The sequence below is a fragment of the Silurus aristotelis genome (assembly GCF_946808225.1).
Source record: "Silurus aristotelis genome assembly, chromosome: 6".
In the NCBI taxonomy this organism is placed as follows: Eukaryota; Metazoa; Chordata; class Actinopteri; order Siluriformes; family Siluridae; genus Silurus; species Silurus aristotelis.
In genome coordinates this window covers 24123595-24146119 of record NC_139579.1, presented here as the reverse complement: position 1 = coordinate 24146119, position 22525 = coordinate 24123595, and the positions used below count along the sequence as shown (strand labels likewise).

General features: G+C 36.9%; 2 protein-coding genes and 1 long non-coding RNA gene across 6 annotated transcripts; 1 reads left to right on the top strand and 2 right to left on the bottom strand.

Moving 5' to 3' along the window:
- Positions 1 to 590: 590 nt before the first annotated feature.
- Positions 591 to 13568, bottom strand: jdp2a (Jun dimerization protein 2a). 4 transcript variants are annotated; one of them, XM_083543985.1, is made up of 5 exons: positions 13507 to 13568; positions 13214 to 13407; positions 2393 to 2610; positions 1732 to 1836; positions 591 to 1609 (listed from the first exon to the last, which is right to left on the bottom strand). In XM_083543985.1, the coding sequence occupies exons 1-5, from the start codon at positions 13548 to 13550 to the stop codon at positions 1424 to 1426; spliced, it is 747 nt and encodes a 248-aa protein (XP_083400111.1). In that variant the 5' UTR covers positions 13551 to 13568; the 3' UTR covers positions 591 to 1423. The 4 variants fall into 4 exon arrangements, with proteins under 4 accessions (XP_083400111.1, XP_083400112.1, XP_083400113.1 ...); XM_083543986.1 differs by lacking the exons at positions 13214 to 13407; positions 13507 to 13568 and adding an exon at positions 12681 to 12854; XM_083543987.1 differs by lacking the exons at positions 13214 to 13407; positions 13507 to 13568 and adding an exon at positions 11533 to 11681.
- Positions 13569 to 14761: 1193 nt separating this feature from the next.
- Positions 14762 to 17215, bottom strand: fosaa (v-fos FBJ murine osteosarcoma viral oncogene homolog Aa). Its single transcript, XM_083543981.1, has 4 exons — positions 17094 to 17215; positions 16221 to 16430; positions 15823 to 15930; positions 14762 to 15726 (listed from the first exon to the last, which is right to left on the bottom strand). Exons 1-4 carry the CDS (start codon positions 17175 to 17177, stop codon positions 15058 to 15060), a joined length of 1071 nt encoding a protein of 356 aa, XP_083400107.1. The 5' UTR covers positions 17178 to 17215; the 3' UTR covers positions 14762 to 15057.
- Positions 15922 to 18984, top strand: LOC310727476. Its single transcript, XR_014534021.1, has 2 exons — positions 15922 to 16207; positions 16298 to 18984. It is a non-coding gene; the product is annotated as an uncharacterized lncRNA (long non-coding RNA).
- Positions 18985 to 22525: the final 3541 nt, after the last annotated feature.

The window sequence follows — 22525 nt, the reverse complement described above, 5'->3', positions numbered from 1 at the left end:
AACCAAATCCCTACAAAATTATTATTTGCAGCTGGATTCTTGTATCTCGCACATTCCCAAGTATTACATCATTAAGCTCAGTCATTCATCATCTTTGTTTTGCTACCTTTCATCATTTTGTTGCTACAGCAGCGAGTTTTATATTGTACTAAGTTTGCATAAGATATTCCTAGAATTTTGGTTGATTTTTAGAAGTTCAGCACTCACATAATGCTGATGTTGAACTGCAGTAAAATCATGATTTAATGACATAAACGGTCCACAATATATATATTTATCTTTGCCACATATTTAATTGTGCAGTCTACACCTATTTATAACTAACTCCCCTGTGGACATTTAGTGCACCTCTGTATAATAATGATCCATTTAAATTTTTTATTACATTACATTTATAGTACCGAAAAATTCGTACTATTCCTCAGTTGATGCTTTCAGCTCAAAGCTGAACTCTCCTCAGATTACGAGTGCCGATCACCTGGTATAGTTTTTTGCTTTCTCAATAACAATCTCAGAATATGATTGTATATACATTTAAAGAAGAAAACCCATGGTCAATCGGGTTGAACTGCACAGAAAGCATCAAACAGTTGAAGAGGAGCTGATTTAATCATTAAGGACTGTAGAATATACTTCCCAAATACATAGTGTATATTGTTTGCATTTCTTCACAGCCATTTAACATAATGAGTAAGTCACAGAAAAAAAGGGGTTATATAACTATCTGTTATATCGCAGTAATATAAAATGTATCACATCTAGTGATAACAGTCCATATAATGTAATGTACATGAAGTATAAAAATCAGAAAAAAATATATATATAAATTGTCGGTAACTATAGGAACAAGATGTAAACAGTCCATATACTGTATATGTGCATACATGACGCCTGCGTCTTAAATGAGAAGAAAGAAAAAGTAAGAAAGAAAGAAAGAAAGAAAGAAAGAAAGAAAGAAAGAAAGAAAGAAAGAAAGAAAGAAAGAAAGAAAGAAAAGCATATTCATAAGGGCAAATCATGACTTTGTCATGGACTTTAGAACAAATCATCCAGTTGCATTGCCAAAACACATATCTTTACGTGATACCTTGAGGAAGTGCGCTTTGTTTTTGCTATCTGTTACAAACTGTCATGTTAACCTGGTTGGATTAAGATAAAGCCATTACGCACATAATGACCACAAACAGAAAAAATCTACAAACTGTCAGCACGTCTCCCAATCTGATTGGCACATGTATGCGTGGGTGAGACAGGAGTTCCACAAAGGCTCAAAAACTCCAAGCGTACGGGTCGGAGTGCTTCACTCGTTCAACCTTAAAATGTCCAAGAGTTTAGAGCTAAGTGCTTCTAGCTAGCTGTACGGAAGCTAACCTGTAAACAGTAACTGTGGAAAAGCACCACTCTTGAGTCTCTGTACTTTTCCTCATTTGGCCTCCAGCTGCTCCAGGAGGGGATTGGCCTCGCTCTCGGGGGTTTTCACGCTGTCTGTCCTAACGATGCACGTCGGCCGGTGACGGTTGAGCATGAGGATAAGCTGCTGGCGCTCGTGCTTCAGCTCCTCGATTTGCGCTTTGAGCTCGGAGTTCATCATCTCCAGCCTCTCGGACTCCTGAGGGCACAGTTTCAGAATAATTATTGTTGAATACTGTGTGATTACAGTCGGTGTTGGTTTTGCGTGCAGCATTCTGTCTGCTTGTATTGTAATAATTTAGGCTGAAAAATAAACCTCACCCTTTGTAGATACTCTGTTCGTTCTTTCTTTTTGTTTCGACACCGTGCTGCCGCCACTTTGTTTTTTTCTCGTCTCCTCTTCCTCCTCTCCTCCTCCTCATCTTTCTAAATGAGGGACCAAAATATTATATATTACTTCATTAAGTCAAATGGGTATTTACAGAGTCACAAGTGAATGTTCTTTACTCGGTCTCTGCTTTTGGATAAATCTCCTCCTATAATGCAAAGATAGCAGAGATTGTTGAACAGGTCTTTGTATGTGTCTGACTAGGATTTTATTCAGATGGAAAAGAGTAGCATTGTGTCTTCTTTACCAGATCTCAATCATGTAATTTCTGACTACCCACTAGATGGACTCATTGTTCCTGTAAATGTAATGTAATTCATAAACTTTTTGCATTGATATTCAAGAGAAAAATAACTGTTTTAATATACTGTCAACCTAATATTGCTAACTTCCAACTGATATTCTACATTTGAAACACATTTATGGAAACTAACATTTCAAATTGTAAATAAAGCTGCTCTAGTACACTTACAAATTGGAACCCAATTTAGTAGTAACTGGCTCCAAAAATCAGATGTATACATGTGGTTTCAGGCTAAATTTGCTGTGTTAACACTAAGTCCACTTGGTAAACAACCTAATTTAATACCTCACCTCAGCTTTAATAGGAAGATGGTGCTTGCTCAGCTTGCCCAAGAAGTGCAGCGGAGACAGCATGGCTCCCAGGCTACACAGGTCGGCGTATTTCAGCTGGTCCGTGAGCGTCGTGGCAGAGATCCCAGCCAGCGGGCCAAGGCTGGGTAAAGAGCCTGCCGTCACTGAAGGGTCAGGGATCTGTCCGGGCATCATGGCATGCACGCCCTTCACCACAGCTAGAACACACACCAAGAGAGGAACTGGAGTTCATTTTCATTTAAGTACTTAATCTCTATGGAGACAAAACAGACTGATGCAAAACATGCCTTTTCTGTAAAACTTTGGTTGTTGAATAATCCAAAAAAAGATTACATGAGTGATGCAATTTAATTTATAACGTATGGTTACTCTAACATTTTCTAATAATTAGAACAACTGGAACGAAACATAATATATCCTTGATAAAAAATAATGTGGTGTGTCTAAACCCTAGTGCATGCATGTACAAAAGAGATTTCACAAATAAACACATTACACACAACCAGTCCATCACCAAGTCAGTGCCTTTTGATATCCACATGGAGCAAAAGCAGACAAACACTTTTATTATTCGTTTGCCATTACCTTTGCTCTGCTCCGTTTTTTTTCCTGCCACTCCATGCCATACAAACAATATATGTCTCACAAGCCACCTCTCCACCCTTCCATAGCATACTCCCATTTACAGCCACTTTGGCAAGACTCACTCCAAAAGCCAAGCTGAAAGGCACACACAAAAGTAGTCCCAGACACATTCCCCTTTATCCCGTAGAGAGAAGAAGAGAGCGAGCCAGCCAAAACCCGCCTGCTGCCCGCTTTCCCCCCACGCCGGCCTGCTCACCGCTCTCTGTGTCAGAACACTGGAATGTGGCCACAGAGGAACAGCACAATGTCATCAGCCTCCACCACTGGCCTGCTCCAAAAATCCTTTTCAAAAAAACACCCACTTTTAACAAGACTCGAGGCTGGAAATCAACTCGACAATGGAATTCAAGTGCTTGTTTTGTAACTGCAGTGGGTGCTGGCTACATAACGGTTTTTGCACCTGATAATGCAAAAGAAGGAACAACTTCTTATTACTATTTCTCATAATGACAGTCGTCTGACCAAAATTGCTTATAAGTAGTATGTTTAAGTTAGTTAGATTAATGTCAATTTTAACACCTTACAAACATGTAGACATGATTTTACAATGATAATATTAAAAAGCAAGATACAAGAAAAGCGATTTTGGTTTTGATGGGTGTTAGCAATAAGGCTTTGTCTACTTTACCAAACCAAGTCTAATTTATAAATGTATATACTGTGTATATATGTATATACATGGTATAGATCTAACTCCATGGTCATGTTGCATAATTAAGACCTACTTCTCTGGTAATTATTTGTCCATGTATATTTTTTGCATACAATTGTGTAGTAAAAACTGTAAGTACAAATATGTAATAAATCCAACACACAACAGAGGGCACACATTGCAGTTAGAAAACTACTGGAGCCTATCAAATATGCACTGAACATTTGGGTTTTAGACAAAAAATAATCATATGAGACAGCTCAGAATTTTAGCATTAATTTCCTGATCTTTAGAACTAGACAGCTGCCATTGTGAGAGATGTGAAGGAAAAAACACAAGACCAACATTCTGCGACATCATTAACAACTTCTACAGGGCAAAGAAGAAGGCACCACAATCCACCATTAGAATACTTGGAGAGCAAAACTATAGGGGCCATACCACGAGATGCAAACCACTTATCAGCTGTGAGAATCAGAAGGTCATATTAGAATTTGCAAATAAGCCACAAGAGACATATAGGTTTATAAACTCATGCACTTAAACACAGTGGAGGTCATGGCTTGGCCTCACATGGCTGCTTCTTAAACAGAGCCACTAATGGTCATCGACGGAGATAATGCATGATAGTAACAGCAGAATGAATTCATAAATCTGAAGACAGATTGTCTGCCAATTAACAGGGAAAATGTCTCTAATCTAATGGGTAGAAACTTCATCATGCAGCTAGACAATGGCCCAAATTACACTACCAAATACACTAAAGAACTTAACAGGGTGTGAAAAGTGGAAGTATGCATTCAGTGTGTGGGAAAAGTGGAAGCATGCATTCAGGGTGGGGAAAAATAGACACTAGAGGAGAATAAAAAGAGAAACTTCCCATCAAAAAATATGTTGTTTGAATATGTGAAGGATGTGTTCCAATACTTCTGCACACCAAAAATATAGGTGGTCTGATGCCAAAAAACGATATGTTCGACGTTAACACGTGCAAATGTAAATATCAGGCAATGAAATCCTCCTCAATATGTCTCATATTCATTTTTGATCTAAAAAATGAATGTCTTCAGTGTAAAAAAACAACAAATGGATTGGCCTTGCTTTTGACTTTCAGAAGAAATTGCAGCTTAAGATGAGTATAATGCATCTATACAAGCTCCATCATGGCAAATACCATTACGGAGAGCTGTTTCCTGAATGAAATCCAGTCAAATCTCCATCCTTGAAACTTGGTGTATGTTTCCAAATAAAACTCTATGTGGGCCAGCCATGACAAGCATGTATTCAAACGATGACAGCATGATTAATTTGGAAAAGTAAATGGAATACAACAGTGTTCCTTTTGTTTAGATTTTCACCAGAAAGTCCTATAGCACTATAATGCTCTCTTAGCACTATACTGAGCACTATACTAAATATGACACAAGCATTATTTAAATACGAATCTACTTTCGAAAGCACTGGAATACATTAAGCAAAGTTTTAATTAAGTTTGATGTAAGCATTATAGCACTTGTACAAGGGACAGGTGCATCCATGGACCTATATACAGGGTAACTACTATAGGAAGCCAAATGTAATGAATAAAGCATGATTTTAGACAGAGAAAAAAAATCACACCTTGTGTGTCCAAACTTTTGGTCTGTACTGTATATATATTATATATATTATATATACAGTACAGACCAAAAGTTTATATATATTATACATACAGTACAGACCAAATGTTTGGACACACCTGCTCATTCAAAGAGTTTTCTTTATTTTTATGACTATGAAAATTGTAGATTCACACTGAAGGCATCAAAACTATGAATTAACACGTGGAATTATATACATAACAAAAAAGTGATCTGAAAATATGTCATATTGTAGGTTCTTCAAAGTAGGCATCAAGAGAATGCCAAGAGTGTGCAAAGCAGTAATCTAAGCAAAAGGTGGCTACTTTGAAGAACCTACAATATGACATATTTTCAGTTGTTTCACACTTTTTTGTTATGTATATAATTCCATATATAATTCCACATGTGTTAATTCATAGTTTTGATGCCTTTAGTGTGACTTTACAATTTTCATAGTCATGAAAATAAAGAAAACTCTTTGAATGAGAAGGTGTGTCCAAACTTTTGTTCTGTACTGTATATATATATATATATATATATATATATATATATATATATATATATATATATATATATATATATATATATATATATAGGCATTAGATCCTGCTGCATTTCAGTGTTGATGCATAAAGGCTGCTTCATTAATAACCCGCTCACCGTGTATGAGTGAGTTACAATCCAGATCCTTTTGATGCTTTGCATCTATTGAATGATATTTAATGATTTCACCACCAACATATTAGTCCACTTCCTGCACTCACACTCGATCCTTATTAACTCACTGTTTATTACAATTTTACTCTCTGTAACTGTATTTGGATTTAATTGTGGCCTTGGGCATAAGGCTGTTACAACAATACCTCTGGAAATATTGGAAAACACTGGAGAAACCCAGATGTAGAAATTCCAGCAGTGTCAGCATAGCCTGTAAGTTTTTGCTCTGACAGCATGTCCTGTCATCGTGGTCTATGAGTTCCTGCTCTGACAGTATATAATCGGTGTCAACTAGAGATGTGCACAGACTGCTCTTTTCATAAATCCTATTATTTTTGTACCTGTCAGCAATAAAAGCAACAAATTTAGTTGGTTCTACTTACACAAAAATAAAAAACAACTAGTATTGCAAACCACCATATTCCTGACCAGTCTGGTCCTAATGATGAATGAAGAAATGACACTGTTGATAGGCTCCTAGTTTTTGAATTACAGTGGTTCCCTGGAACTCACGGTGGTTATGTTCTTAGACCCGAAAAAGTTCAGAAAAGCCGTGAATTTTGGAGGAACCCCCGCAGCCCCTATGGTACCTTAGTCAATTAATCAAGGTTTTTTTTTGTTTGTTTGTTTTTTATACATTTGATAAAAAGTTCACTTGTATTATATTTTTTGTAACTATTTGTAATTTCTTTTAACATTTTTGTCTTTTAGATTATTTTGTATTTGACTGTTTTTATTTCCTGTTTAGCCTACAATTCTGCCCTATGTTCAGTTCAAAATAATCTCTGCTTTTGAATGCTATGTAGTTTATCAAGAGGCAGAAAACTAAACAACAACAGGCAACATTGATTGATTACAAGTCTTGTTACCTTGTTCTGAGGTAAATCATGTAATAAAAAAATAATAATAATATGTTAATAATAATGTTGTGGCACTCAGCAACTGCCAAACTGTGCAGAAACAGCACACACTGTCAACATCCTTAATAATTGTAAGAAATCCACCGCATTTTGTTCAGAAAATTGGTTGTGCATTGGATACCTGGGTGTTCTGTATTTATGAATGTATATGTCAATAACAGTGGCATACTAAGGCAATTACAATAAACAGTGTTATGTTGCAAAGGGGCAACATTTAAAGCTTTTTTGTTTCCTGATCCAATGGAGCACCGAAACCTTTAGCTAATATCCAATATCTCTCAGTCAACAAATGCTTTTAGGGGAGATTTTAAATGCATTGCTTTTATGGTTACGCCACAGGACGATTCTGTGTTAACTCAACCAACTGTCCGCCACCAGTTCAGTATATATGATGCATTCTTCTGAAATTTTTATAGGACAATAAATCTGTACTGCTATACAAGATACACATTGCCTACTCTAATGGAGGCTGATAGGTGAGGGGCGTACTCACTTTTGTGAGATACTGTACATCTGCTTTTACATGGAGTCTGCACACTTACAAGATACAGTAAGAACAACATCCATTGTTTAAAAATCAACCGTTGATGAAACTGCTGAAATTCACAGGAAAGCCTTCAGGCAGTAAATGCATTTGTTGCTGAAGCTGAGAACTAATTTCCCAGCTTCTGAAACATTGGCAATGATATAGAGAAAACAAACGTAATTTTTATCTTATCTGCAGTTCAACAAATGGCAATGACTAGTTTCTGAATAGAATAGCTGTCTTTCTATAAACATTCTACAAGCAAACTGTCTAAAAAAATATTCACTAGTATATGATATTTATGTCTATTTTTTGTTAAATGCTATTCATGTAAACTATTATTACTGACAATAAGGGGAAAAAAATAGAATGATAGAATTAGATAATAATAATATAATGAATTTTAATTTGACATTTTGTGGCAGGACTATAGCTTTTTTGCATTATGAGCTATGACTGCTGGATGTATCCAACTATAGCTGGCTACTTGTTTAAAAGGCTTGTGCCACACAAACAGCCTGCTAATGTCTAGTGGACTACATGATTTACAAAATTACAAATAAGAAGACAGAGTTATGCTTGCTGTAATGCTCTTGCAAAGCTCAGAGCACGTTGTCCCTAAATGAAGAAAATGTCACCAAACAAAAAGGGAAAAGTGATATCGTCTGACATCATACACACAATCTTTTACATCACTACTTCTTTTACAATTGTTCAGTTTATAAGATTTATCATTTCTCTGAAAAATATTTGGGTGCCCGAGACAAAGTAAACCCCAACCTTAACACGAGCAACTGATATGTCTAAGTGTGTCAGAAAGCCAGCAATATTTGTGGCAGGCTAATCAGAATGAAAGTCATGTTCTGTACACTAGATATGATTAGAGGAATGCTTGCCGGATGTTTTATTAGCATTATTTTTTTCACCCAAAACAGTAAAACAGTTCCACATAATAAGATTGTACAAATGAAACTGATACCTCAGATATTATTTAAAAACCATAAAAAAATGTATTCGTTTTTTATTTTCATTTTAATTAAAAAGACAGACATTTCATATTCACTCTATATTTCAAAAAGGAGTAATATTATCCCTCTTAAACTGAAGAAGGATAAACCAGTTGCAAACTAATTTTCTGAAAAAGAAAACTTTCATGGTGAAATCAGACAACACTGCTGCATACTGTTCACATACAAACTATATTGGATCATACAGTCAAGTGGCTTAACTTTTATTGCTATCTAAGGGATAAAAATAAACAACAAATCAGCACATTTTTCTTACAGCTACACAGACCTATTCAGCAGAATCTCTTCCATTCTGACACATCGTCACATCCCATCTTATATCCCAACATGTAAGTATTATGCAATAAAAAAAATGACTGTATTGTTCATATTTCCAGCAGCTGCGCAAATACAAAAATCGCATGTCTGCATGTTTGTTTATCCAACTGTTTAAGATCTAATTACCTTCAGTAAATGTGGCATTTATACCTAAAAATATGAAATAGACAAAATAAACATTATTATTCGTTATACATAAAGTATAAAAAAAGCAGTCAGTAGAACAAGAATGGGTTTCAGTTCTTGTTATGCACAGCAACGAGGTCAGGAAAATCTGGAAGCAATGAAAGGGCACTTCTTCTCATTGCATAACAACGCCTATAATGCTACATAATGGCATTGACCTTTATAGCCTCAAGAAGCTTCTGTTAATCAACCACCTTCAGTGTCAGCATGAGGCACAGCATGTATACCAAACCATTGTAATATATATATACATACACTAAATGTTTTTCATCAACACATTGCTCCTCTGTCAATTTGGTTAACGGTTTCCTACAGTACCCATAATGCTGTTTGACTGCAGACTTCAGACAAATAAAAACACTATTTTCTACCTTGCATTGGAGCTCTAAGGTGGGAAAAAACATGATTGCCTTCATAGCAACAAGCTAGCCAGCTATTATTGACGAGTAATGTACAGTTACCTTGTGAAAACAGATAACTATGCAAATCTGTCTGTATGTTAAGTGATCTGTAACAAATACTTCACTCCAAAAGTATTGGAACAACAAAACTGATTTTTTTTTTTGTTGTTGTTTTCATTTCCTGACATTTAACTCTAGATCTGCTAAAATGTTCGTAGAATGGCAACTTTTTTGTCATACCATACATATTTTGGGTAAAAAAAAAAAAAAAAAAAATCAAGTATAAATGAATCAAGAATTCAAACCACTGACATCACCAAGCTTTTCCATTTCACTTAATACTTTTACAGACTTTAAACGCTGGTCTTTTAAGTTGTTGTTTGTTCTGGGGTTTTGTTTCCTTTTAGTTTCCTTTTCTTGTGTTGGCAGTGTGTTTTGGGTCATTGTTTTACTGCAAGATTTGATTAGGATGGATGAATTACTCTGGAATAAATTGGTGGAAAGAATGTTTCTGTAGACTTCTGAATACATTCGGCTGCTACCATCATGAGTTACATCATCAAAAAAGATTAGGAGCCAGTTCCAGAAGAAGTCATGCAAGCCTAAGCTATGACACTACCTCCACTGTGCTCCAAGCCTGGCATAAAAATCAACACTGAAGTTGTGGGGGTGTTTTGTTGGAAAAGGAATGGCATCATGAACAAGCATTATCTTGAAACACTGTAAAAACACCTCAGAACTTTAGCCAGAAAGTCGGGTCAATTAGGTATTTTAGCAGGCTAATCATCCTAAGCAAACCTGCTCTTAAACAGTTCAACAGATAACAAAGTGAAAGTATTGAAGTGGCCAATTCAAAGAGCTGACCTGAATCTCTTAGATAACTTTTGTGCAAGCAAAAGGCCCACAAACCTTAGTTATGTCAGTTCTGCCAGAATGTCATAGTATTGGGAGAAATTTGTAAAAGGTAAACCCAAGTTTGTACGTTCAATCATTAAAAAGCAATGACACCAAATTCTAACGACGCATATGTTACTGTTTAACTCATTATAAACTGACAACTGTTGTAAAAATAACATTCTCTCATGAAAACAAAGTACAAATCGTAAATCACTTATGGGTACATGAAATGTTTGGAGTTGTGAAACATTGAGTGTGAATGTTTTTAGCCTATGTGTATATTTCTAACCTCTGGAGAGAAGTCCTGTTCACTCCACCCTAGGGTTGTAACGGTACACAAAATTCATGAATAATATATTAAATAATATATTTTAATATTTTATAATAATGAAATAGAATAAGTGAAATGAATGAATTTTTATTGTTGTATTGTTTATATTTTTTAATTTAAGCAAACAATTAAATTGGCACAAATGTAGTTGCTTAAATAAAATTCAATAAATGGCAAAATATTATTACATTTGTGTACATTTGTTAGACCCCATTTGAGTAATACAGATGGGTTTGTAAGTGTGTGTGTGTGTGTGTGTGTGTGTGTGTGTGTGTGTGTGTGTGTGTGTGTGTGTGTGTTTGTTTACATTTAATATTATAATAAATATATTATATATTTTGAAAGGATATGATTATTTCTGCATACTATAACAAATGTCTTCATTCCTTTCATGCTTCATTCACTCACTCCATCGATATGCGGATTTGTCAGGACTTTCTTCTTTTAAAAGAAATTCTTGAAGCTGGATATAATACACTAATGCTAGCGCTATGAATTCTTTAGTGATTTTATGCATGCGCAAAACAAATCTTTTTTCCGGTGCAGAGTGAGTAGCCACAGTGCTGTGTGTGTTTTCAAGTCTAATAATAATAATAATAATAATAATAATAATAATAATAATAATAATAATAATAATAAATGTCAAAGCTCAAAGTGCGAGACAGAGACTAAACAAACTTGCGGTCCGCCACTTAATATGTTCCTGAGGGAACTCAGATTTTAACTATATTTCACATGTACAAAGAATTGCAATTGAACTGAAAGTCCTGCAACTAAAAATTTCAGTACGAATAACATTACACCCCTACGCCACTGCTTAGTTAGCAAAACCAAGAAGCCACTAGCCCATTCTGGAAGCTCTTGCTTCAGCTTTACCTGTAATGTAGCTTCCCAGCTCACTCAGCTCCTCACCAGTACACTCTGTTAAAATAGATTAGGTTCCAAAGTGCCTACTTTCATGTTAATTAAACCCATCATCATGCAAAACATCCACTAGCTCACCAAGTCTCTGCTGTAATTCAGAAACTTCTGGAGAATTTAGTCAAACAGGGACTACTTCTGTGCAGGAACTTTCAGTATTATGACATCAAACACGTTCTTCTGTGTCATCAACACGGTAAACACCACCGTAATAAAATATAAAGCACTGACCATGAAATTAGGACCAGAATCTCAAACTGTATTGTCAAAAGTATGTGGACACCCAACAATGACTTCTCTATGCTGCTCTTTGCCAAACTGTTACAACAAAATTGGAAGCACACAACTGTACAGAATGCCTTTCAACGCTGTTGCATTACACTTTCCCTTAACGCGAACAAAAAAAGCCCAAAGCTGTTCCATCATTACTGTCCTGTGCACAAAATGAGCTCCATTAAGACATATTTTGCACTCGAGTGTCCTGCACAAAACCCTGACCTCAACCGCAAACCCCAACAAACACCAGTGGGATGAACTGGAACGCCGACTACACCCCACAACTTCACGTCCAACATCAGTGTCCAACATCAATAACTCTCTTGGGTGCTGAATGAACCAAAATCCCCCAGTCAGTCCCAAAATCTACTGAAAAGCCTTTCCTGAAGAGTTGATGGATCGAGTAAAAGAAGGAATAGGGTGTTCTAATAGATCAAACATGGAATCTACATAAACACATCCACTTCCATTGAACTTGTGACAAAAAAGACTTTGGATTAGCAAGTTCAAAATGTACATGCCAGTGGACTGAAGCATGGATAAGTGCTTGCTTTTTCAGCAGCATGAATAAAGTCTGTACATGAATTATGGCTCAGTCATTCTCAGCAAGATGTTCAAATGATACTAAGACGCAAACCGACGTAGTTTATGTAGTGAATATAATAAATAGTCTCATTTTACTCCAGAGTAACGCCCTGTCCTATGAGTCAGTTTCAAAGCGGAAGTGGTCGTCAGTAAAACATGCAGCTTGTCTTACATAACACGTAAAGTAACCAGCATGAACATATTCGGGGGGGAACCCCCCCCCTGAAATAAGTCTGTCTTACTGTCATTGTCATTTTTCCTTTTTTGGGTATTCACTCTGGTTGTTGCAAAGCTCCTAAAATTGGATAGAAAAATCCCAGGAAATTTTTGTACAAATATCTAAGGCATGGTGTTGTGTAATTACTAGAGATGTTCTGAAATAGGGGGGATTTGCATCAACGCGCTACAGCGCCACACAATCCGCAAAGCCGAACAGAAGCGAGTGCTAGTTTGCACACTTTGTTGCACTATATATATATATATATATATATATATATATATATATATATATATATATATATATATATATATATATATATATATATATATATATATATATATATGTCTATGCTACATTGCACAAAATATCCAGTGGTGGAAAATCAAAATGAAGAAATATCAATTTGTAAAGTGTCCGGTTTGTCGCTGAAGCTCCGTGCGAGCGTGGCGCCGTGCAAAAAAAAAGCCCAATCCTCCTCCTCCTCCTTCTTCTTCCACCACCACCTCCTCCTCCTCTTGCTCCTTCCTGCTAAAGTTCCTAAACTTTGCGGCTTACCTGACTTCGATCCCGCGATCCCTTGGTGTGCCTTCTTCAGGTCAGCTGGAGGTCTCGAGTAGATTTTGAACAGGGGAAAGCGTTGCATCAGCACGTTTATATACCGATCCCTGGCTGGGAGGACTCGGGAATGCGGAACTCTGTGTTCTCCGGCAGCCAGACGTAAGCAGGGATGCAGGGAAAAAAAAACTGTCCTGCACCAAAAAGAAGCAGGGGGCAGTGAGAAGGGGAGAAGTGAGGGAAGTCCTGTTCACTCCACCCCTTAGATACCAGAAAACAAACAACCCACTCACCTCGAGAAGAGCTGAGCTAAAATAATCCACATGGAAGAGAACATTTCCACAATGTCTGCGAATCAAACCTGCAATCTTAAAATCACTTTATTGCAAGACTTCCAGTCTGGGCTAGGTCGTATTTTATATGTGACCATGTGTTTGCTTTGTACAGGGTTTATCTATTTGTATGTAATAAATTGGTCAGATGCTCTACTTGACATTATACCACAGCCAGCAGAGGGTATTAAAGTCTCATTATGTTTAATAGGAGAGCACTGATCACACTTTCACATTAATTGCAAGTAATGAAACATATTTTACGCATCCTTTGTTCCCGACTTGATTAGACTCTTGGCTAGTGTCGAGGGAATCCAGAACCAATCCCAGGAAAAAATGGGCACTTTTACACAGATTCCAAGTAGACATGGGAATGGGTGGCAGATTTACACAAATAAACGCTGGATCCAAAGAAGATGCCCGGATAAAAATGTGTATGAGGAGCAATTTAACACAACTGAAAGATGTATTCAGAGCTAATCATAAGAAAAATAGATATGAGGGGTGCTTTTACACATTCAAAAGGTGGATCCAGAGCTGATCCCAGGAAAGAATATGTATAAAGAGCACTCTTACATCATTAATCCACCTACAATCAATCATAGGTGGAGTTAGGAGGAAACGAAAGAACTCAGAGGAAATCTGCATAGAGCCAACTCATACCACATTGCATGAATCTTTAATGTGATTATTAATTCATAAGAAATCAGTGCTCATTCAACTGTTTCCCTCTGATGCACAAGTCGAAAGATTTAGAAGGTAGAAAAATAAAGTATCATAAAATACATTTTGATTGATATACCACTGGATGTTTTCATGGAAAACTCTAAACATTATTAATGATGTCATAACACAGACTGCATGATGACACTGAGGTATGTAAGAACTGTCAAGAATATATACTAAAGCACAACATTGTGAAGCTATTGCCATCAAAAACACAAAACTGCACAGCGAACAGTGCACAATATAGCTTACAGAAGACCTCACAGAAGATCAAACAGATATAAAACTCTTACATACATATACACATATATATACATACACACACATACACACATGTACACACACACACACACACACACACACACACACACACACACACACATATATATATATATATATATATATATATATATATATATATATATATATATATATATATATATATATATATATATATATATATATATGTGTGTGTGTGTGTGTGTGTGTGTATGTATGTTTCAATATTCATAAATAATTTTATATTGAATCTGCACATGCTTTATGCTTTTTCAAATCAGAACATAGTTCATAACTGTCCATGGATTAGGACTTTATAGAACTTCTTTTCATGCTCTTAGCTACATCAAGAGTATCTGGAAGTGGGTAAACTATGATATTCTGGGTCGCATTGCACATTTCGTGGATGCTGCCAGCTTTTACATCAATACCACTTTTCTTAGATATCCCAACACAGTGATATCTAGTAATTGAAAATGTGAAACCCTCCTTTTTTCTGAAGTATGATTATAATGCCAGGAGTGTGGGGGAGTTTAGAAGATCCACATTGTCGGATTTGGGTACCCCACCTTTACAGCCGTCCATTTCCTCAGTCAGACACTCCAGCTCTGGACAGGCGAAAGTAAAGATGGACAGGTAGTTGCTGCATGTAGGGGTGGAGGCACTCACCACAGGAGTGCTTAAGGGCTCCAGATCATTGGCCACAGACTTGTACAGTGTTTCCCAGTCTGTGATGCCTAAGGAACCATTGAGGTCAATGTCAGGGACTGAGCGTGCTTTTTCCACAGAGATCCTTTCTTCATCCACACTGCCAAGAATATTTTCCAACAACTCCTCCTTGAAATTCAGTGACGGCTCAAGGTCACACAAACTGACCTCTGCGCTGGAGCACAGCAATATATTAGAGTTGCCTGAGATAGCTGTGGGTGGAACTGAAGGAGTCTCCAAGTCGTGTAGAGAAGAGGTGTCCTGTCCACCATCCTCTGGAAGTTGGCCAGATATCTCTGAAGAAGGAAGAGGTTGGGGAGACTCTGGGAAAATGCTCTCCAGCTCTTCAGGCAGCTGACATATAGGCTTGTGTGAAGCAAGAACATATTCAAGTCTCTCCTTTTCTTTTAGAAGATTCGCTATTTCTGCCTGCAAAGCTGCTTTGTCCTCCTCCAGTTTGTCTGTTTCCTATAACGGATTAAATGAAAACCAGAAGGATGACTGATTACAGGGAGAATTGATAACATTCAAAAAACTGTGCAATGCATTAACCTTTCAGCTTACAGCCTGCAAGGTGTCCGTGAGCTCTCTCCGTCTGTTCCTGCACTTTGCTGCAGCCATTTTATTTCTCTCTCTCCTTATTCTCTTCTTCTCCTCCTCTTCTGGTGTGAGCTGCTCGGTGGGAAAAAGACAAGATCGTAAGAGATGATGGATCTAACCCATTTCAGCTGCAAGACCATCCATTGGCAATCCACCTTCAGGAAGACATTAATCTTTCTCCGCACTGCGACTATAAATAGACTGCTATGTTATTGTTGTAGACACACTGTTAAGTGAATTTGAAGTGGATGTGCTCGTGCTAGGCATCATGCCATGGCGCAGCTCTGATGAAATCCTGATTGAGTCTAACTCAAGAACAAACAGCAGGCTTGGACATAGCAATCTGACCGTGAGTATCTTACCTGCTCGCCTTTTCCTTTCCTGGTGGTGTTTTTCGCTTTGGCCCCGCTCCTCTTGGCTGCTGTCTCTCTGGTTTCAGGTTTGGTCGCAGACGGGGAGACGGACGTGATGATGGTCGGCTGCACCATCCACTGCAAATCTGGACTGGTGGAGATCGCAGTTACTGTGGGGACAAACGGAGCCGCGGGCGCCTCACAATCCGACCCTGGGCCCTGCATTCAGTGTAATAATGTAGCTACTCATTAATCATATAATCATACAATCAATGTAGTGCACAAAACAGGTGCAACATTTGTCTTTTTTTTTTTTTTTTTGCTTTATTGACTTATATGTAAGCAACCTTTTGCATGAAGATCAATGATCATGATCTATGAATGAACCTAGGCATGACGCCTTTTCTTATAGGCAGAAGTCTTTCTTTAAGTTGCACGGTGTCCAAAAATAGTCTGATCAATATTTGACTTTTCCATTGTCGCTGACGTCAGCGCTGACGCAGAGCTGCTGCGGAGTCTCCACACAGAGAACCGCTGCAGAGCCACTTCAACACTGAAGCACGACAAAAAACCCATTTAAACCCATTTCTGACATAATATCAACAAGATGCATTCTTATTATAACCTAAACAACGCCGAATAGGATGTTCATTTATCCCAAGATTGGGTGATGATCAGGGTAAAAAATCATTTAGAATTAATCATAATTTGATATAAAAAAAAAATATATCCCCCCAAAATATGTGCTGTCCTGAAGATCTGATCCTATTCATGGAGAACTACCAGACAGGCTTGTCATTACCCTCATTGCCTATCAGGATTGTAGCAGCCTACACCATGATTATACTGTGTTGATGCTTAATGCTCAGGGATGTTGCCTACCTGTGTGGTCTCCATCAGCTCCCCGGCAGGAGATGCAGAGCTGCAGCGTGACACAGACTCCACACCGGCTTTGCTAAGGATCATTTCTCCACGTAGGCACGTTTCCAGAAGAAAGAAAGGGGGAAAAAAGGATCCAGGGATCCGATCTGTCAAGCCTCGCTTCCCTGATTCTAGTCGCCCTTTTCCAGGTTTATATATAAACCTGGTCACTGATAACCCTGCTCTACAAGCCCCGCCCTCCTATATATTCCCTCAGAATTTTATGAATGAACCGAGGACGTACCATTTTGGGCTGCGGGGAGCATCTTTTTTTTTCTTAATATAACAACGCACCTGCATTTACCAACCTATACACACTCATACTACATTTAATACCTAAGATGATTTGAAAACAAAAATATATTATTAAAATGTTATAATTCTTTCTGCATTTTGCTGTGTATTTCCCGGACTGTATTGGACCCTCCTGAAAGAGAACTTGTGCAACATGTTCATTCATAAAATACTGATGCGCCCCAAGTGCTCTAAAAGCCAACGCATAATAAACAATGTGAATGAACTATGAAAAAATGGTATAATATGTATTTAATTAGTTAAGTTAGTTTTCTTAGTGGCTGATACGAGCATATTTGCTCAAGTTGTTATGTCATTTCATTGTAAATGAATCTTGAATTAGAAATTCGGATGTGTACCTTGTAAACAATAATACTGTAACCTCTTAAAGCATTTATACATATAAACTTGAGTACTACGTATATTTAAATGTGTGCAAACAGTATTAGGAAGCTTTCTTGCTGCACTGCATCTAATTGCAATTCAGCTCTAGCCTCATAAGCCAGTGGGATGCCAGGCTTCTTAGTTTAAAGTAGAATTTTTTTTAGATTTGGCAGGTAGAATAACCGTGAAATAAAAATGATGCAGATGATTAACATTTTTGCACGTGTATTGGAGGTGGAAGTTTTTCTTTTTCGTCGCTTTCTTTATAGTTAATTCGAATGCACGGAGAAGTGCTGAAAGAATCCAATCTGGCAACCCGGACTCATCTTGTCGATCGTTTCTGTTGCGCCCACGTCCTGTAGTGACGCGAGAGCGGCGAACGGGAAGTTGACCATATAAGGACAGTGACGTACTGGGATTCCATTTTTGATTCCCTAATAAAAGTTTATACACAGGGATGTTCCTGCATGTTACTGAGGGGCAAACGTGGGATAGCTATGACATTGCTATTTTATTTTCCAAAGCACATTATGTAGTAGAAGATGTTATATAGTAGGTCCATGGTTGCATTAGGAGCCACATTTGTATAGTGAAGTAATGGAGTAATACTTTAAATGTATACTTATTGCACTTTTCAAGGTGAAAGTTAAACACTTAACCCTAAGTTATATAATGAAAAGGTATAGTTTTATACCCAAATAAGAAGTTATTACTTTGATGCAATTCAGCAAGACGTAATACATAACATCTAGTGAATCACAATTTAATTGATCAAAGTCATGTATTACATATTTTATCATTTCAGTATCAAGAACTTCACAGCAACTAAAAAGCAAATATTGTAATGTTTTTGTGTGATAATTTATTTTGCACTACGTCTAAAAATAACGCCTGGTTTCCACCCATTTATGTGCCCTTGACTTGAAAATGTTACCACACCACTGGTACTGAGAAGTCAAATTAGTAGCTACTACCCACTGTGATCTCAGCTGTTTACCTTGATGTTAAACCAAATGTGTCACCTGGAACCATTTCTTTAATTTGGAAAAGAAAGCTGGAGATGTGACATATTATGTGCACCCCAATTAGTAGACAGTCTTTTTTTACATAATCATTTGTACATACAGCCTTCTACCAAAAAAACAAACAAACATGAATGAACCTGAATGAACAACTTATGTTTATGTGAGGATTTTTAACAATGATTCTTTTCAGAACCATATTGCATTGGTTATACTCATTAAAAAAGAATGTGTTATGTATTACATACAATCCCCTGTGAAAGTAATAGAATGGCAGGGCCAATTCGTTTGTTTTTTGTTTACACTTTGCTTTGAGATCAAAATATAAATGTGCATCAATAGATATGATTGTTAGCATTTATAGCATATCCTGATATTTACATCTGAATTTGTTAAATAATTTAGCACATTTTGCTTGAGCCCAGATATGTCTTTAAGTATTTAAAAATATTGGAACCCCTGACTGTTTAAACAATGAATCACAGAAAAGCAACCCATTTTGAAGCTGAAAAAAAAACCCTGGAAAAATTCATCAGAGCCGATGCAGAGAAATTGGGCATAGCCAATGCAAAAATTTGGAATGACCTGAAAAAGAAAGAAACCACCGGTGTGCTAATAACCAGTCACTGAGCAGGTTAGCAAAAATTAAAAATACAGCAGCTCATGACAAACATTATGAGACATGTAAAAACAACAATCAGAGACATCAGCATAAGATAACTTCAGAAGGCAGGGGTTGATAACAAGATATAACAATTTACATTTCAGAGAAGACAAACTACTCATCAGCAGCAAACTTCTCATGAGTAGCAGAATCAGAAGGCCAGATTGTGATTCACAAAAAAATATATACATAAAGTAATCAAAAGAAAAAAGTGTGGTGAAATCCAGAACATAATCAGTCAAGCACAGTTGAGGTAATGTCATGGCCTGTTTCTGTAACAGACTCAGTAATCTTTATTGATGATTGAACTCATATTATTGACAGCAGACGGAGTATAAACTTCTACAGAAACATTCCATCTGCCAATTAACAGAGAAATTAATCTAATCAAATTTTCAGAAACTTAATCATAAAGCAATGTTAACAATGCCCAAAAAATACACTAATAACACAGCAAAGCACTGTGGAAGGTGGAAGGTTTTAGACTGACTGTATAAATTACCAGACCGTAGCCCAATTCAACATGCATTTCACCTCCTGGTATGGGAATAAGGAGGAAACCCCCCAAACAAAACAAAAAAATGTAACAGTTTGGTTACTTATATTAAGACTGTCAGTTCCAAAAAATGTTTTCCCCTAAAAATGAGGGTGGTCTACAACCAAAGGTGGTCTCTTTCATTTTTATGACATTCCTTATTGTTGCATTGGTTATGCCAATGCCTCTGTCTGACTTCCCCTCTTTATCACAGCTCTAAATTGTCTTGTTTTTCTCCAGTAGTCTTGATGTAAGCTAATATAAATTTTAGCAACAAATGCAGTCTTTAAAAGTGCAACTGAAGCCTAAAACCACGAGTAATGGTTCATGATTCAGAGCTATTTTTTTTATATTAATTGATTAAGCAGTCAATCTAAAGGACCACACCTGGGTAACAAAAAACACCTTTCATTCACATGCTCATAATCAAATTTGGTGGTCTGATACAAAATGTGCTCTGTTCTTAGTTGTATAACAAATCGAAATGTAATTATTAGGAAAATCTAACCTATCACCTCTTATTTATTGCTTGAACTCAAATATAAATGTGTAGCAAAAAAAAAAAAACATGTCCGTGTTGTTTCAGTACTTTTGGAGGGCACGGTATATTAAATATATAAAAAAAATACGTACTAACAATGTGCTGTTTTGGAGTATTAGTTCTATGTAGTCTTTTACCCTTACCACAAACATCATCTTGTCACACTGCGTTCTGATGATTGATTCTGATATTCACCAGGAGAGTAAACATTCTCTACTTTCTGGAACTGAGCTGCAAATTAAAGGCACCAAATGCTTCAGTTGTGTAGCCTTTAGTGTATAAGTTGTTGCATAAGTTTGTGCGTGAATGCAGGCGGTTTTGTTGTTCAGAATTGAGCACAGATTATTGTGTAAGTGAGGAGTTTCTGTACAAGTTCTCCTCATGTCCATGTGAGTTGCCTCTGGGTTTTTTCAGTTTGCTTCCTTTCAAAAACATAGCAGTAGCTGAATTGACTAAGCGAAAATTGCCCCTAGTGTGTGCATAGTGAACTGGGATTTAATTCAGGGTGTTTTAACACTTTGCATCTGGTGTTCCAAAGATAGTGTGTATAACCACCATGACTCTAACCAGGATAAAGCTGAAAATACATGAATGAATAAATAAAAACAGCATTTGCATTGTTTTCAGAAGGTAGTTTCAACTCTCATTTGCAATACGTATATAGCGTGCAGAATAAATTCTGAGGATCTGATGATCAAAACTGCAGTAAAGACTTTAGCATGACTTTTATTCTCAAAAACAGGGGTGTCAGAGTGGAGAACCGTAGAAATGCAGGGTTTAGAGTTCCACCTTATTTAGCACATCTGATTCAGCTCATCAGGTAATTACCATGGCATTCATGAGGCAAATTGGGTGGGCCAATGGAGGAAATAAACACATATCGATGCACAGCTGTTTGCCCTCCAGGACCCAAGCTTCTTGACGCACAAGAAAGATGCAACTAAGTGAAATTCACCATCACAACTATGACACGTTTGGGGTTTGTTTTTTGGAGCAAATCTCCCATTTTATCTCCCACATGTGCTCCAGTAGCAGTATTTAGTGTACAGTCGGGGAGCCAAGCATCGCAAGAGCTTTTCGAAATTGACTTAAAATTATACATGGTGCAAGGTTCCATATGGGTGGCTTGGATTTTTGAGCCTAGAAAAAAATGATAGTGTACAAGACATGCAGCCAGGCTTGGATTGGGAAGGAGAGAGGTGGAGGGGGAATAGTCATTTCCTGGAATGTTTGGCTCTCTCACAATAAGTCTTTTCATTCTGGAATCTAGGTACTGGGAGGGTCCTAGACCAGCTGGTCAATTTAGACATTAAACATCATGAAAGCAAAGAATTATGGCGAGGTAGGAATCTGCTGCCAGCATACCAATATGAGTGCAATAAAATTTATTGTTCTAGCCTCTGTGCATTTGTTTTTCTGTTTTGTTACTTTTATTATGCCTTAAAGTTTTAGTTTATTGTACGGTGCTGTGACCTCCCCTTATAGGGGTGACATTTTATTTATTTATTTGTTTTTTTATTGCGGTTATATTATATTATATAAAAAAAATTTAATTTATTGCAAGTTGAAAAACCTATAAAACTAAGTTCAGTGCTTAAATATCCAGGGCCATGGTTTGCCAGCTACAGGTTTACATTCTTCCCTTTTTGAAACCACATACATTTCCTGTTAGTTTTACTGTAGTTACTGGGGAATTTGTGGTGGTTGCTGAATAATATACTTTAAGATTAATTACTGAATAATTATCTGGGGCCAACAGTACATGAAACTATGTTTTGCTTGTATGATAAAGAGAGTGAGATCCAAATGGTGAGCTTTTGCCATTTATCAGAATGAGATGTTTGTGTTTTTTCTTTTATATATATATATATATATATATAAAAGAACCACTGACTTAAAATTATTACCACTGTAATAATTACCACTGCACCACTGTGTGCTCTGGAAGTTCTC

Coding starts and splice junctions, on each gene's coding strand:
- fosaa (XM_083543981.1), bottom strand. CDS start 17,177: ATGATCCTTAGCAAAGCCGGTGTGGAGTCTGTGTCACGCTGCAGCTCT. Junction 15,931..16,220: donor GGAAAGGAAAAGGCGAGCAG/GTAAGATACTCA, acceptor CCCACCGAGCAG/CTCACACCAGAAGAGGAGGA. Junction 15,727..15,822: donor TCACGGACACCTTGCAGGCT/GTAAGCTGAAAG, acceptor AATCCGTTATAG/GAAACAGACAAACTGGAGGA.
- jdp2a (XM_083543985.1), bottom strand. CDS start 13,550: ATGTTCTCTTCCATGTGGATTATTTTAGCTCAGCTCTTCTCGAG. Junction 13,408..13,506: donor TTAGCTCAGCTCTTCTCGAG/GTGAGTGGGTTG, acceptor TTTTTGGTGCAG/GACAGTTTTTTTTTCCCTGC. Junction 1,610..1,731: donor GAACAGAGTATCTACAAAGG/GTGAGGTTTATT, acceptor CTGTGCCCTCAG/GAGTCCGAGAGGCTGGAGAT.